The sequence below is a fragment of the Dendrobates tinctorius genome, unplaced genomic scaffold, assembly GCF_039654945.1.
Source record: "Dendrobates tinctorius isolate UK_male_01 unplaced genomic scaffold, ASM3965494v1 ptg000315l, whole genome shotgun sequence".
In the NCBI taxonomy this organism is placed as follows: Eukaryota; Metazoa; Chordata; class Amphibia; order Anura; family Dendrobatidae; genus Dendrobates; species Dendrobates tinctorius.
This window is the reverse complement of record NW_027361982.1, coordinates 2,368,755-2,386,749: the sequence shown is the minus strand read 5'-3', so window position 1 is coordinate 2,386,749 and position 17,995 is coordinate 2,368,755. Positions and strand designations below refer to the sequence as shown.

The window sequence follows — 17,995 nt, the reverse complement described above, 5'->3', positions numbered from 1 at the left end:
ATTAGGTTTAGCGGGGAAAGCACGTTTTCACACAGTGCCCTGTATGTTGGGATTTCTTTTTCCCTTAATAATAAAGACCTTCATTTATACATTTATAATCTGCATTTTGTGATTACTTGTGTTATCTTTGTCTAATATTTACATTTGTTTGGTGATCTGAAACATTTAAGTGTAACAAACATGCAAAAGAATAAGAAATCGGGAAGGGGGCAAATACTTTTTCACACAACTATAGGTCTGTGGTGAGCCCTAATGTAGTGTGAATCGGGCCTTTAACGTAACCTCCCCCAATGGGGTGACACTAGTATACAGTACAGCTGGGTCTAGTGTGAGGGCTGTCAAGTTTTTCTCTACACCTGGGTGGCAGGGCGACATTACTTACCAATGATCACATTCCAATAACCACACACTTCCGATGATGCAAATATCAGGAATTATTTCTGCCACTTGCTGCTGATTTCTCCGACACTCATCTGCAAAAAAAATCTACATCTGGAGTAAAAGGAGCAATTTTGGCCTTTTTTAATGTTATCACAGAAGCAGCTGAGAGGATAACATCGTCCAGTCTCTATCATTGTCCCAGTGGGATTCTAGCTACCAGGTCTGGCATTGTGCGGGGTTCCCTGCGAGAGTAGGACAGTGGTTTGGCACTAGTTCTAGGTTTTGGCACATATGAGTCTATGAGATGTTGTTGGGTGCAGGTCATTGCCACCTGCGAGGGTTCAGTCCCGGTCGCCGGGCCGAGACATGTGATATGTTCACATAATACAGCATCCGCCATGTTTTCATCCAGTCTTGCTTCTGCATCATCATCGGGGGGTCAGGTCCAGGGGGGCCGTGAGTGGACTCATCTTTGCAGTGCAAAATCTACTCTTATTGCTTTTGCTCCTTTGAGTCTTCACATTTTTCGGGTTTTTAATGTTGCCGTTAATGGAGGGTAGACGGGGCAATAACAGAATCCATTTGGTCCTGCTTCCTGATATTATGGCGCCGTTGTCGAGTCCTTCTTAATGATGTGTAGGTGTAAGTCCTCGTTTAACCCACAGAGACAAATAAATGGAATCTGCTTGTCTCTATGACCCCATCCCACCCTTCCCACCCACTCGTCAACCTCTCCCCCCACCACATTAAAGAAGCATTTTATCCCACTTTTTGTGGGTTGCTTGACCGCACATTTTGCTCATATGCCACCCTTTGCCCGATCAGATACTGTGCTGCCTGTGTGGCTCCTGGGGGTCCAGTGATGGTCACTTTCCTGCTTCTCGTTCCTGGAACAAATTCCCCTTTCTTTGAGATCTGAATTCTGGCTCCTGTCAGCTCTTGATATTCCACAAGCGTCTTGCCACCTTTGCCCAGTATTGCACCCACCAATGTCTCTGGAACTGCCATCTCTAGTGTTTCTTTGCCTGCAACACTTTCTGCAGCCAACTTGTCCATGAGAATTCCTCCCCCACCGAGCCCGAGAGCGGGAGTAGCTTCACCTGTGTAGGATGTTAGAAGACTGACTGCTGCTGGATGGACGCCACCGACAAGGGGATTAAATCCAAGGCCTGTACTGTAACCATAACTGGCCAGCGTATTCAGGGCGGTAGAGATGGCCAAGAGGTCCCCACCAGAAATGGCTGGAGGGGCGGGTGGTGCAGTAGGAAAAGGGGCAATGGTAGGTTCGGCACTCCCTCCAGCATAAGGGGAACCTGTCGGGTTTGAGTTGGCCACAGGACCCTGAGAGTTGATGTAGCTGATGTTCAGATGGGCCGTCCCCTGTGGGGGGTCCTCGCGTGCTTTGTGTATGATGTTTCGTATGGCTCGTTGAACTTGATTTGGCTCACCACTCACTGTCACCACCCGTTCCTGGAGGTTTGGTCCTGCAGGTTTTTGGGACAGTTGAACCCATGCCCCTGACTCTTCCATGATACTCCGAACTGTGGATCCACCCTTGCCAATAATTAGGCCTGCTGTTGTATTTGGGACAATTAGTTTGGCCTAAGGAAGTAAAACAAGAAAAGCACTTCAGGCTGGATGGTAAATAATGGGCATAGAAGGGGTCAGAGTGTTAAATATCAGACAAGGATGAGATTAAGGTGATAAATATTGGTCTGGAATAAAAGCAGTGTTAAATGTTTGACAGAAATAGTGATGGGATCAGGGAGGTAAATGTTCTGCAATGATGGGATTAGGTTGGTAAATATTGGGCTAGGATGGGATCAGGGTGGTAAATATTGGAAAGTGATGAGATCAGGGTGGTAAATATTGGGCAAGGATGGGATCAGGGTGGTAAATATTGGGCTAGGATGGGATCAGGGTGGTAAATATTGGGCTAGGATGGGATCAGGGTGGTAAAAATTGGGCTAGGATGGGATCAGGTTGGTAAATATTGGGCTAGAATGGGGTCAGGTTGGTAAATATTGGGCTAGAATGGGATCATGCTTGTAAATTTTGGGCAAGGATGGGATCAGGGAGGTAAGTATTGGGCTAGGATGAGATCAGGGTGTTAAGTATTGGGCTAGGTTGGGATCAGTGTGGTAAATATTGGGCTAGGATGGGATTAGGGTGGTAAATATTGGGCTAGGATGGGATCAGGGTGGTAAATATTGGGCTAGGATGGGATCAGGGTGGTAAATATTTGGCTTGGACGGGATCAGGGTGGTAAATATTGGGCTAGAACAGAATCAGGGTGGTACAAATTGGGCTAGGAGGGACTCAGGCTGGTAAATATTGGGCAATCATGAGAACAGTGTGGTAAATATTGGGCAATCATGGGATCAGTGTGGTAAATATTGTGCAATCATGGGACCAGGGTGGTTAATATTGGGCTAAGATGGGATCAGGGTGGTAAATATTGGGCAAGGATGGGATCAGGGTGGTAAATATTGGGCTAGGATGGGATCATGCTTGTAAATTTTGGGCAAGGATGGGATCATTGAGGTAAGTATTGGGCTAGGATGAGATCAGGGTGTTAAATATTGGGCTAGGTTGGGATCAGTGTGGTAAATATTGGGCAAATATGGGATCAGGGTAGTAAATATTGGGCTAGGATGGGATCATGGTGGTAAATATTGGGCTAGGATGGGATCAAGGTGGTAAATATTGGGCAAGGATGGGATCAGGGTTGTAAATATTGGGCTAGGACGAAATTAGGGTGGTAAATATTGGGCTAGGATGGGATTAGTGTGGTATACAGTCATATGTTAACCTTTTTTCTTTATAACAATTTTGGTTTTTGCAACAGCTATTTCAATTTCATATATCTAATAACTGATGGACTCAGTTATATTTCTGGATTCAAATGAGGTTTATTGTACTAACAGAAAATGTGCAATCTGCATTTTAAAAAAATTTGACCGGTGCAAAAGTATGGGCACCCTTATCATTTTCTTAATTTGAACACTCCTAACTACTTTTTACTGACTTCCTGAAGCACTAAATTGGTTTTGTAATCTCATTGAGCTTTGAACTTCATAGCCAGGTGTATCAAATCATGAGAAAAGGTATTTAAGGTGGCCACTTGCAAGTAGTTTTCCTATTTGATTCTCCTATGAAGAGTGGCATCATGGGCTCCTCAAAACAACTCTCAAATGATCTGAAAACAAAGATTATTCAACATAGCTTTTCAGGGGAAGGATACAAAAAGTTGTCTCAGAGATTTAACCTGTCAGTTTCCACTGTGAGGAACATAGTAAGGAAATGGAAGAACACAGGTACAGTTCTTGTTAAGCCCAGAAGTGGCAGGCCAAGAAAAATATCAGAAAGGCAGAGAAGAAGAATGGTGAGAACAGTCAAGGACAATCCACAGACCACCTCCAAAGACCTGCAGCATCATCTTGCTGCAGATGGTGTCACTGTGCATCGGTCAACAATACAGCGCACTTTGCACAAGGAGAAGCTGTATGGGAAAGTGATGCGAAAGAAGCCGTTTCTGCAAGCACGCCACAAACAGAGTCGCCTGAGCTATGCAAAAGCACATTTGGACAAGCCAGTTACATTTTGGAAGACGGTCCTGTGGACTGATGAAACAAAGATTGAGTTGTTTGGTCATACAAAAAGGCATTATGCATGGAGGCTAAAAAACACAGCATTCCAAGAAAAACACTTGCTACCCACAGTAAAATTTGGTGGAGGTTCCATCATGCTTTGGGGCTGTGTGGCCAATGCCAGCACCAGGAATCTTGTTAAAGTTGAGGGTCGCATGGATTCAACTCAGTATCAGCAGATTCTTGACAATAATGTGCAAGAATCAGTGATGAAGTTGAAGTTACACAGGGGATGGATATTTCAGCAAGACAATGATCCAAAACACCGCTCCAAATCTACTCAGGCATTCATGCAGAGGAACAATTACAATGTTCTGGAATGGCCATCCCAGTCCCCAGACCTGAATAGCATTGAACATCTGTGGGATGATTTGAAGCGGGCTGTCCATGCTCGGTGACCATCAAAATTACCTGAACTGGAATTGTTTTGTAAACAGGAATGGTCACAAATACCTTCATCCAGGATCCAGGAACTCATTAATAGCTACAGGAAGCGACTAGAGGCTGTTATTTTGCACCGGTCAAATTTTGTTTAAATGCAGATTGCACATTTTCTGTTAGTACAATAAACCTCATTTGAATCCAGAAATATAACTGAGTCCATCAGTTATTAGATATCTGAAACTGAAATAGCTGTTGCAAAAACCAAAATTGTTATAAAGAAAAAAGGTTAACATTAATAGGGGTGCCCAAACTTTAACATATGACTGTATATTGGGCAAAGATGGGATCAGGGTGGTAAATATTGGGCATGGCTGGGATCAGGCTGATAAATATTGGCGTAGGATGAAATTAGGGTGGTAAATAATTGGGCTAGGATGGGATCAGTGTGGTAAATATTGGGCAAGGATGGGATCAGGGTGGTAAATATTGGGCTAGGATGGGATTAGGGTGGTAAATATTGTACTAGGATGGGATCAGGGTGGTAAATATTGGACTAGGATGGGATCAGGGTGGTAAATATTGGGCTAGGATGGGATCAGGGTGGTAAATATTTGGCTAGGATGGGATCAGGGTGGTAAATATTTGGCTTGGACGGGATCAGGGTGGTAAATATTGGGCTAGAACAGAATCAGGGTGGTACAAATTGGGCTAGGAGGGACTCAGGCTGGTAAATATTGGGCAATCATGAGAACAGTGTGGTAAATATTGGGCAATCATGGGATCAGTGTGGTAAATATTGTGCAATCATGGGACCAGGGTGGTTAATATTGGGCTAAGATGGGATCAGGGTGGTAAATATTGGGCAAGAATGGGATCAGGGTGGTAAATATTGGGCTAGGATGGGATCATGCTTGTAAATTTTGGGCAAGGATGGGATCATTGAGGTAAGTATTGGGCTAGGATGAGATCAGGGTGTTAAATATTGGGCTAGGTTGGGATCAGTGTGGTAAATATTGGGCAAATATGGGATCAGGGTAGTAAATATTGGGCTAGGATGGGATCATGGTGGTAAATATTGGGCTAGGATGGGATTAAGGTGGTAAATATTGGGCAAGGATGGGATCAGGGTTGTAAATATTGGGCTAGGACGAAATTAGGGTGGTAAATATTGGGCTAGGATGGGATTAGTGTGGTATACAGTCATATGTTAAAGTTTGGGCACCCCTATTAATGTTAACCTTTTTTCTTTATAACAATTTTGGTTTTTGCAACAGCTATTTCAATTTCATATATCTAATAACTGATGGACTCAGTTATATTTCTGGATTCAAATGAGGTTTATTGTACTAACAGAAAATGTGCAATCTGCATTTTAAAAAAATTTGACCGGTGCAAAAGTATGGGCACCCTTATCATTTTCTTAATTTGAACACTCCTAACTACTTTTTACTGACTTCCTGAAGCACTAAATTGGTTTTGTAATCTCATTGAGCTTTGAACTTCATAGCCAGGTGTATCAAATCATGAGAAAAGGTATTTAAGGTGGCCACTTGCAAGTAGTTTTCCTATTTGATTCTCCTATGAAGAGTGGCATCATGGGCTCCTCAAAACAACTCTCAAATGATCTGAAAACAAAGATTATTCAACATAGCTTTTCAGGGGAAGGATACAAAAAGTTGTCTCAGAGATTTAACCTGTCAGTTTCCACTGTGAGGAACATAGTAAGGAAATGGAAGAACACAGGTACAGTTCTTGTTAAGCCCAGAAGTGGCAGGCCAAGAAAAATATCAGAAAGGCAGAGAAGAAGAATGGTGAGAACAGTCAAGGACAATCCACAGACCACCTCCAAAGACCTGCAGCATCATCTTGCTGCAGATGGTGTCACTGTGCATCGGTCAACAATACAGCGCACTTTGCACAAGGAGAAGCTGTATGGGAAAGTGATGCGAAAGAAGCCGTTTCTGCAAGCACGCCACAAACAGAGTCGCCTGAGCTATGCAAAAGCACATTTGGACAAGCCAGTTACATTTTGGAAGACGGTCCTGTGGACTGATGAAACAAAGATTGAGTTGTTTGGTCATACAAAAAGGCATTATGCATGGAGGCTAAAAAACACAGCATTCCAAGAAAAACACTTGCTACCCACAGTAAAATTTGGTGGAGGTTCCATCATGCTTTGGGGCTGTGTGGCCAATGCCGGCACCAGGAATCTTGTTAAAGTTGAGGGTCGCATGGATTCAACTCAGTATCAGCAGATTCTTGACAATAATGTGCAAGAATCAGTGATGAAGTTGAAGTTACACAGGGGATGGATATTTCAGCAAGACAATGATCCAAAACACCGCTCCAAATCTACTCAGGCATTCATGCAGAGGAACAATTACAATGTTCTGGAATGGCCATCCCAGTCCCCAGACCTGAATAGCATTGAACATCTGTGGGATGATTTGAAGCGGGCTGTCCATGCTCGGTGACCATCAAAATTACCTGAACTGGAATTGTTTTGTAAACAGGAATGGTCACAAATACCTTCATCCAGGATCCAGGAACTCATTAATAGCTACAGGAAGCGACTAGAGGCTGTTATTTTGCACCGGTCAAATTTTGTTTAAATGCAGATTGCACATTTTCTGTTAGTACAATAAACCTCATTTGAATCCAGAAATATAACTGAGTCCATCAGTTATTAGATATCTGAAACTGAAATAGCTGTTGCAAAAACCAAAATTGTTATAAAGAAAAAAGGTTAACATTAATAGGGGTGCCCAAACTTTAACATATGACTGTATATTGGGCAAAGATGGGATCAGGGTGGTAAATATTGGGCAAGGCTGGGATCAGGCTGATAAATATTGGCGTAGGATGAAATTAGGGTGGTAAATAATTGGGCTAGGATGGGATCAGTGTGGTAAATATTGGGCAAGGATGGGATCAGGGTGGTAAATATTGGGCTAGGATGGGATTAGGGTGGTAAATATTGTACTAGGATGGGATCAGGGTGGTAAATATTGGGCTAGGATGGGATCAGGGTGGTAAATATTGGGCTAGGATGGGATCAGGGTGGTAAATATTTGGCTAGGATGGGATCAGGGTGGTAAATATTTGGCTAGGACGGGACCAGGGTGGTAAATATTGGGCTAGGATGGGGTCAGGTTGGTAAATATTGGGCTAGGATGGGATCATGCTTGTAATTTTTGGGCAAGGATGGGATCAGGGAGCTAAGTATTGGGCTAGGATCAGATCAGGGTGGTAAATATTTGGCTAGGATGGGATCAGGGTGGTAAATATTTGGCTAGGACGGGATCAGGTTGGTAAATATTGGGATAGAATGGGGTCAGGTTGGTAAATATTGGGCTAGGATGGGATCATGCTTGTAAATTTTGGGCAAGGATGGGATCAGGGAGGTAAGTATTGGGCTAGGATGAGATCAGTGTGGTAAATATTGGGCTAGGATGGGATTAGGGTGGTAAATATTGTGCTAGGATGGGATCAGGGTGGTAAATATTGGGCTAGGATGGGATCAGGGTGGTAAATATTGGGCTAGGATGGGATTAGGGTGGTAAATATTGTACTAGGATGGGATCAGGGTGGTAAATATTGGACTAGGATGGGATCAGGGTGGTAAATATTGGGCTAGGATGGGATCAGGGTGGTAAATATTTGGCTAGGATGGGATCAGGGTGGTAAATATTTGGCTAGGACGGGACCAGGGTGGTAAATATTGGGCTAGGATGGGGTCAGGTTGGTAAATATTGGGCTAGGATGGGATTATGCTTGTAATTTTTGGGCAAGGATGGGATCAGGGAGCTAAGTATTGGGCTAGGATCAGATCAGGGTGGTAAATATTTGGCTAGGATGGGATCAGGGTGGTAAACATTTGGCTAGGACGGGATCAGGTTGGTAAATATTGGGCTAGAATGGGGTCAGGTTGGTAAATATTGGGCTAGGATGGGATCATGCTTGTAAATTTTGGGCAAGGATGGGATCAGGGAGGTAAGTATTGGGCTAGGATGAGATCAGTGTGGTAAATATTGGGCTAGGATGGGATTAGGGTGGTAAATATTGTGCTAGGATGGGATCAGGGTGGTAAATATTGGGCTAGGATGGGATCAGGGTGGTAAATATTGGGCTAGGATGGGATCAGGGAGGTAAATATTTGGCTAGGACGGGATCAGGGTGGTAAATATTGGGCTAGGATGGGATCAGGGTGGTAAATATTTGGCTAGGACGGGATCAGGGTGGTAAATATTGGGCTAGAACAGAATCAGGGTGGTACAAATTGGGTTAGGAGGGACTCAGGCTGGTAAATATTTGGCAATCATGAGAACAGTGTGGTAAATATTGGGCAATCATGGGATCAGTGTGGTAAATATTGTGCAATCATGGGACCAGGGTGGTTAATATTGGGCTAAGATGGGATCAGGGTGGTAAATATTGGGCAAGGATGGGATCAGGGTGGTAAATATTGGGCTAGGATGGGATCATACTTGTATATTTTGGGCAAGGATGGGATCAGGGAGGTAAGTATTGGGCTAGGATGAGATCAGGGTGTTAAATATTGGGCTAGGTTGGGATCAGTGTGGTAAATATTGGGCAAATATGGGATCAGAGTAGTAAATATTGGGCTTGGATGGGATCATGGTGGTAAATATTGGGCTAGGATGGGATCAAGGTTGTAAATATTGGGCAAGGATGGGATCAGGGTTGTAAATATTGGGCTAGGACGAAATTAGGGTGGTAAATATTGGGCTAGGATGGGATTAGTGTGGTATATATTGGGCAAAGATGGGATCAGGGTGGTAAATATTGGGCAAGGCTGGGATCAGGCTGATAAATATTGGCGTAGGATGAAATTAGGGTGGTAAATAATTGGGCTAGGATGGGATCAGTGTGGTAAATATTGGGCAAGGATGGGATCAGGGTGGTAAATATTGGGCTAGGATGGGATTAGGGTGGTAAATATTGTACTAGGATGGGATCAGGGTGGTAAATATTGGACTAGGATGGGATCAGGGTGGTAAATATTGGGCTAGGATGGGATCAGGGTGGTAAATATTTGGCTAGGATGGGATCAGGGTGGTAAATATTTGGCAAAGCCACTAAAGAAGACTCAGGTCTTCAAAAATTCATTTATAACAACAAGCAAAAAGGCAGCAACACTTACCTGCCCAGGTCTAGAACAAATGCACTGCAGGGTGCAGCCAGCCCATAAAGCAAGATGTTAGCAACACAGGTGCAAAATACCAGATTAACAGCCACTCTCCACATACCCATTCCTGGAGGGGGTGACTGCCCAGTATACAATTGCACAATAAGGGTCCACATAGGGTACCGTTCACACAAGGGAACTGCATGGTGTCTGGTTTACAGCCTATTAATCGCGCCCCTACTATTCGATTAGGCGGGCTGGCCAGCACCCTCTCAATGCATCCCAGTGTGAACACCCCTCATACGAGACCAAACGTGTCTGGGCTCGGCTGCACCCCGAAAAATATAGTGCAAAAAGTTTAACTTTTAGTGAGGTATTAGCTGATATTTTGGCCAAAATACGTGAGCCCGTAAACTGCGCCAAAGTTCCCCACGGCCAAAATATCAGCTAATACCTCACTAAAAGTTAAACTTTTTGCACTATATTTTTCGGGGTGCAGCCGAGCCCAGACACGTTTGGTCTCGTATGAGGGGTGTTCACACTGGGATGCATTGAGAGGGTGCTGGCCAGCCCGCCTAATCGAATAGTAGGGGCGTGATTAATAGGCTGTAAACCAGACACCATGCAGTTCCCTTGTGTGAACGGTACCCTATGCGGACCCTTATTGTGCAATTGTATACTGGGCAGTCACCCCCTCCAGGAATGGGTATGTGGAGAGTGGCTGTTAATCTGGTATTTTGCACCTGTGTTGCTAACATCTTGCTTTATGGGCTGGCTGCACCCTGCAGTGCATTTGTTCTAGACCTGGGCAGGTAAGTGTTGCTGCCTTTTTGCTTGTTGTGGTAAATATTTGGCTAGGACGGGACCAGGGTGGTAAATATTAACATCTTGTAATTTTTGGGCAAGGATGGGATCAGGGAGGTAAGTATTGGGCTAGGATCAGATCAGGGTGGTAAATATTTGGCTAGGATGGGATCAGGGTGGTAAATATTTGGCTAGGACGGGATCAGGGTGGTAAATATTGGGCTAGAACAGAATCAGGGTGGTACAAATTGGGCTAGGAGGGAATCAGGCTGGTAAATATTGGGCAATCATGAGATCAGTGTGGTAAATATTGGGCAATCATGGGATCAGTGTGGTAAATATTGTGCAATCATGGGACCAGGGTGGTTAATATTGGGCTAAGATGGGATCAGGGTGGTAAATATTGGGCAAGGATGGGATCAGGGTGGTAAATATTGGGCTAGGATGGGATCATGCTTGTAAATTTTGGGCAAGGATGGGATCAGGGAGGTAAATATTGGGCTAGGATCAGATCAGGGTGTTAAGTATTGGGCTAGGTTGGGATCAGTGTGGTAAATATTGGGCTAGAATGGGATTAGGGTGGTAAATATTGTGCTAGGATGGGATCATGGTGGTAAATATTGGGCTAGGATGGGATCAGGGTGGTAAATATTGGACTAGGATGGGATCAGGGTGGTAAATATTTGGCTAGGACGGGATCAGGGTGGTAAATATTGGGCTAGAACAGAATCAGGGTGGTACAAATTGGGCTAGGAGGGAATCAGGCTGGTAAATATTGGGCATTCATGAGATCAGTGTGGTAAATATTGGGCAATCATGGGATCAGTGTGGTAAATATTGTGCAATCATGGGACCAGGGTGGTTACTATTGGGCTAAGATGGGATCAGGGTGGTAAATATTGGGCAAGGATGGGATCAGAGTGGTAAATATTGGGCTAGGATGGGATCATGCTTGTAAATTTTGGGCTAGGTTGGGATCAGTGTGGTAAATATTGGGCAAATATGGGATCAGGGTAGTAAATATTGGGCTAGGATGGGATCATGGTGGTAAATACTGGGCTAGGATGGGATCAAGGTGGTAAATATTGGGCAAGGATGGGATCAGGGTTTTAAATATTGGGCTAGGACGAAATTAGGGTGGTAAATATTGGGCTAGAAGGGATTAGTGTGGTATATATTGGGCAAAGATGGGATCAGGGTGGTAAATATTGGGCAAGGGTGGATTCAGGCTGATAAATATTGGCATAGGACGAAATTAGGGTGGTAAATAATTGGGCTAGGATGGGATCAGTGTGGTAAATATTGGGCTAAGATGGGTAGAGGGTGGTAAATATTGGGCAAGGATGGGATCAGGGTGGTAAATATTTGGCTAGGACGGGACCAGGGTGGTAAATATTGGGCTAGGACAGAGTCAGGGTGGTAAATATTGGGCTAGGAGGGAAGCAGGCTGGTAAATATTGGGCAATCATGAGATCAGTGTGGTAAATATTGGGCAATCATGGGATCAGGGTGGTAAATATTGGGCAAGGATGGGATTAGGGTACTAAATATTGGGCTAGGATGGGATTAGGTTGGTAAATATTGTGCTAGGATGGGATCAGGGTGGTAAATATTGTGCTAGGATGGGATCAGGGTGGTAAATATTGGGCTAGGATGGGATCAGGGTGGTAAATATTGGGCTAGGATGGGACCAGGGTGGTAAATATTGGACGAGAATGGGAATAGGATGGTAAATATTGGGCTAGGATGGGATCAGGGTGGTAAATATTTGGCTAGGACGGGACCAGGGTGGTAAATATTGGGCTAGGATGGGGTCAGGTTGGTAAATATTGGGCTAGGATGGGATCATGCTTGTAAATTTTGGGCAAGGATGGGATCAGGGAGGTAAATATTGGGCTAGGATCAGATCAGGGTGTTAAGTATTGAGCTAGGTTGGGATCAGTGTGGTAAATATTGGGCTAGAATGGGATTAGGGTGGTAAATATTGTGCTAGGATGGGATCAGGGTGGTAAATATTGGGCTAGGATGGGATCAGGGTGGTAAATATTGGGCTAGGATGGGATCAGGGTGGTAAATATTTGGCTAGGACGGGATCAGGGTGGTAAATATTGGGCTAGAACAGAATCAGGGTGGTACAAATTGGGCTAGGAGGGAATCAGGCTGGTAAATATTGGGCAATCATGAGATCAGTGTGGTAAATATTGGGCAATCATGGGATCAGTGTGGTAAATATTGTGCAATCATGGGACCAGGGTGGTTAATATTGGGCTAAGATGGGATCAGGGTGGTAAATATTGGGCAAGGATGGGATCAGGGTGGTAAATATTGGGCTAGGATGGGATCATGCTTGTAAATTTTGGGCAAGGATGGGATCAGGGAGGTATGTATTGGGCTAGGATGAGATCAAGGTGTAAAATATTGGGCTAGGTTGGGATCAGTGTGATAAATATTGGGCAAATATGGGATCAGGGTAGTAAATATTGGGCTAGGATGGGATCATGGTGGTAAATACTGGGCTAGGATGGGATCAAGGTGGTAAATATTGGGCAAGGATGGGGTCAGGGTTTTAAATATCGGGCTAGGACGAAATTAGGGTGGTAAATATTGGGCTAGGATGGGATTAGTGTGGTATATATTGGGCAAAGATGGGATCAGGGTGGTAAATAGTGGGCAAGGGTGGGATCAGGCTGGTAAGTATTGGCGTAGGACGAAATTAGGGTGGTAAATAATTGGGCTAGGATGGGATCAGTGTGGTAAATATTGGGCTAAGATGGGTAGAGGGTGGTAAATATTGGGCAAGGATGGGATCAGGGTGGTAAATATTGGGCTAGGATGGGATTACGGTGGTAAATATTGGACTAGGATGGGATCAGGATGGTAAATATTGGGCTAGGATGGGATCAGGGTGGTAAATATTTGGCTAGGACGGAGTCAGGGTGGTAAATATTGGGCTAGGAGGGAAGCAGGCTGGTAAATATTGGGCAATCATGAGATCAGTGTGGTAAATATTGGGCAATCATGGGATCAGGGTGGTAAATATTGGGCAAGGATGGGATTAGGGTACTAAATATTGGGCTAGGATGGGATTAGGTTGGTAAATATTGTGCTAGGATGGGATCAGGGTGGTAAATATTGTGCTAGGATGGGATCAGGGTGGTAAATATTGGGCTAGGATGGGATCAGGGTGGTAAATATTAGGCTAGGATGGGATCAGGGTGGTAAATATAGGGCTAGGAGGGAATCAGGCTGGTAAATATTGGGCAATCATGGGATCAGTGTGGTAAATATTGGGCAATCATGGGATCAGGGTGGTGAATATCGGGCTAGGACGGGAATATGGTGGTAAATATTGGGCTAGGATGGGATCAGTGCGTTAAATATTGGGCTAGGATGGGATCAGTATGTTAAATGTTGGGCAAGGATGGGATCAGTATGTTGAATATTGGGCTAGGGTGAGAATAGGGTGAAAATATTGGGCTTGGATGAGATCAAAGTGGTAAACATTTGGCAAGCATGGGATCAGGTTGGTAAATATTGGGCTAGGACGGAATCAGGGTGGTAAATATTGGGCAATCATGGGATCAGGGTGGTAAATATTAGGCTAGGATGGGAATAGAGTGGTAAATATTGGGTTAGGATGGGATCAGGGTGGCAAATATTGGACAAGCATAGGATCACAGTGTCAAATATTGGGCAGGAATGTGCTAAGGGTGGTAAATATTAGATAAGGACAAAATCAGCCTGAAAATACTGATCAGGAATAGTGTCAGAATGGTAAATATTGGCCATACATGGAGTCATGTTTGTAACTATTGGGCAAGGATGGGCTCTGAGAAACAAACATTAGACAGGAGTGGAATAAGGGTGGAAAATATTGTAAGGAAAGGGGTTATCATGGTAAATATGTGGCTGAGATGGATAATGTTGGAAAATTTTGGGCAGGGATTGCATCAATGGGCAAATATTGGACGCAGTGGGTAGACGGTAGTGAATATTTGGCGAATATGGTTAGGGTGATAATGACTGGGCAAGGATGAGATAAGAGGTAAATATTGGACAAGGATGACATCACATGGCAAATATTGGGTAGGAATAATGTGAGGTTGAGAAATATTGGAGTGATATAATCAGGGCAACATGTGTACAGTCACAACATCTACAACATGCTGCAATCTTTGAAGTGGCGCTGACCTGCTTGGCCCGCTCGGCACTGATGTTGTTGTGCGCCGGGATGAGCACACCCAGGTCTGACTTGGTTGCTCCTTGTGGCACCTCCCGCACCTTCTCTGCTATGAAGTTATGCACAGACATTAGCGCCTCTGCGGTTCCCTGCACCAGACACACGCGCTCCGTTGTCCCTATGGCACATGACAGACAGAGTAAATAACAAGAAGAACATGAGAAAAGTTTAGGAGATCAGCAGCCGCTCACCTAACTGCTCTCCATCAGAAGCCCCATTGCCTCCATTGTTACCCTCCTCACTGTCACCTGGGCCATGATCTTTCCTGCCTCCATTAGATGGGAGCTCCTGCTCAGGGGCGCCCCTAGTTGGCAGCATAGTCTGAGTTTCTGTGCAGATTATCCATGCAGTTTCCAGTCTTGAGGAAACAGCACAAGATCACTTCTTGCCTTGGGCAGCAGAGACTGGTGTGGGGTCTGTTGGAGAGCGTCAGTAGGCAGCTCTGACCTCTCAGTAATGTAGTATATACCTCCAGGAATGTCACTGCCCCCGGAGGCTACAGCTGATGATTCATGGACACAGATGGAAGATTTAAACCCACAAAATTACAGAGAATAATCAAAAATGCATCACGTGACACAGCAATGACCAATTGAGGCAGCAGGCTGCACAGTCACATGTCCCATGATGTGATGATGTCACTATCCTGGCAATGACTATTACCTAATGATGTCACATTCTAGAAATCTCCATTACACATCTTACATGTCACTTACCCTGCCATTTATACTTGCCCTGATTGTATAATTATGGCTGATCATGTTACCACTCATAATGATTCAGTATAACTGTCAATCAATTATCCCAATGACATCACTTACTCTGGTAATGTCAGTTACTCTGATGATGTCACTTATTCTGTTAATGCCATTCACCCAGATGATGTCATCTACTGTGTAGCGTCAGTTACTGTGATGATGTCAACTACTCTGGTAATGTCAGTTACTCTGATGTCTTCTACTGTGTAGCGTCAGTTACTGTGATGATGTCAACTACTCTGGTAATGTCAGTTACTCTAATGTCATCTACTGTGTAGCGTCAGTTACTGTGATGATGTCACCTATTCTGGTAATGTCAGTTACTCTGATGTCATCTACTGTGTAGTGTCAGTTACTCTGATGATGTCACCTATTCTGGTATTGTCAGTTACTCTGATGTCATCCACTGTGTAGTGTCAGTTACTGTGATGATGTCACCTACTCTGGTAATGTCAGTTACTCTGATGTCATCTACTGCGCAGTGTCAGTTACTCTGATGATGTCACCTACTCTGGTAATGTCAGTTACTCTGATGTCATCTACTGTGTAGTGTCAGTTACTCTGATAATGTCACCTACTCTGGTAATGTCAGTTACTCTGATGTCATCTACTGTGTAGTGTCAGTTACTCTGATGATGTCACCTACTCTGGTAATGTCAGTTACTCTGATGTCATCTACTGTGTAGTGTCAGTTACTGTGATGATGTCACCTACTCTGGTAATGTCAGTTACTCTGATGTCATCTACTGCGCAGTGTCAGTTACTCTGATGATGTCACCTACTCTGGTAATGTCAGTTACTCTGATGTCATCTACTGCGTAGTGTCAGATACTCTGATGATGTCACCTACTCTGGTAATGTCAGTTACTCTAATGTCATCTACTGCGTAGTGTCAGTTACTCTGATGATGTCACCTACTCTGGTAATGTCAGTTACTCTGATGTCATCTACTGAGTTATGTCAGTTACTGTGATGATGTCAACTACTCTGGTAATGTCAGTTACTCTGATGTCACCTACTCTGGTAATGTCAGTTACTCTGATGTCATCTACTGTGTAGCGTCAGTTACTGTGATGATGTCAACTACTCTGGTAATGTCAGTTGCTCTGATGTCATCTACTGCGTAGTGTCAGTTACTCTGATGATGTCACCTACTCTGGTAATGTCAGTTACTCTGATGTCATCTACTGTGTAGTGTCAGTTACTGTGATGATGTCAACTACTCTGGTAATGTCAGTTACTCTGATGTCATCTACTGTGTAGTGTCAGTTACTCTGATGATGTCACCTACTCTGGTAATGTCAGTTACTCTGATGTCATCTACTGTGTAGTGTCAGTTACTCTGATGATGTCACCTACTCTGGTAATGTCAGTTACTCTGATGTCATCTACTGCGTAGTGTCAGTTACTGGGATGATGTCACCTACTCTGGTAATGTCAGTTACTCTGATGTCATCTACTGCGCAGTGTCAGTTACTCTGATGATGTCACCTACTCTGGTAATGTCAGTAACTGTGATGATGTCAACTACTCTGGTAATGTCAGTTACTCTGATGTCACCTACTCTGGTAATGTCAGTTACTCTGATGTCATCTACTGTGTAGCGTCAGTTACTGTGATGATGTCAACTACTCTGGTAATGTCAGTTGCTCTGATGTCATCTACTGCGTAGTGTCAGTTACTCTGATGATGTCACCTACTCTGGTAATGTCAGTTACTCTGATGTCATCTACTGTGTAGTGTCAGTTACTGTGATGATGTCAACTACTCTGGTAATGTCAGTTACTCTGATGTCATCTACTGTGTAGTGTCAGTTACTCTGATGATGTCACCTACTCTGGTAATGTCAGTTACTCTGATGTCATCTACTGTGTAGTGTCAGTTACTCTGATGATGTCACCTACTCTGGTAATGTCAGTTACTCTGATGTCATCTACTGCGTAGTGTCAGTTACTGGGATGATGTCACCTACTCTGGTAATGTCAGTTACTCTGATGTCATCTACTGCGCAGTGTCAGTTACTCTGATGATGTCACCTACTCTGGTAATGTCAGTTACTGTGATGATGTCAACTACTCTGGTAATGTCAGTTACTCTGATGTCACCTACTCTGGTAATGTCAGTTACTCTGATGTCATCTACTGAGTAATGTCAGTTACTGTGATGATGTCAACTACTCTGGTAATGTCAGTTACTCTGATGTCACCTACTCTGGTAATGTCAGTTACTCTGATGTCATCTACTGTGTAGTGTCAGTTACTCTGATGATGTCACCTACTCTGGTAATGTTAGTTACTCTCATGTCATCTACTGTGTAGTGTCAGTTACTGGGATGATGTCACCTACTCTGGTAATGTCCGTTACTCTGATGTCATCTACTGCGCAGTGTCAGTTACTCTGATGATGTCACCTACTCTGGTAATGTCAGTTACTCTGATGTCATCTACTGCGTAGTGTCAGATACTCTGATGATGTCACCTACTCTGGTAATGTCAGTTACTCTGATGTCATCTACTGCGTAGTGTCATTTACTCTGATGATGTCACGTACTCTGGTAATGTCAGTTACTCTGATGTCATCTACTGAGTAATGTCAGTTACTGTGATGATGTCAACTACTCTGGTAATGT

The 17,995-nt window shown here is 44.0% G+C and overlaps 1 protein-coding gene across 1 annotated transcript in view; it reads right to left on the bottom strand.

The window, feature by feature from the left end:
- Positions 1-507: 507 nt before the first annotated feature.
- Positions 508-17,995, bottom strand: part of LOC141073807 (RNA-binding protein Nova-2-like) — a 40,135-nt gene continuing 22,647 nt past the window's right edge. The window contains exons 3-4 of the mRNA XM_073561252.1: positions 14,560-14,726; positions 508-1,983 (exon numbers count right to left, since the gene is read on the bottom strand). Of these exons, the coding sequence (XP_073417353.1) occupies positions 1,141-1,983; positions 14,560-14,726 (1,010 nt within the window). The 3' untranslated portion in view covers positions 508-1,140. The remainder of the gene's footprint in view (positions 1,984-14,559; positions 14,727-17,995) is intronic.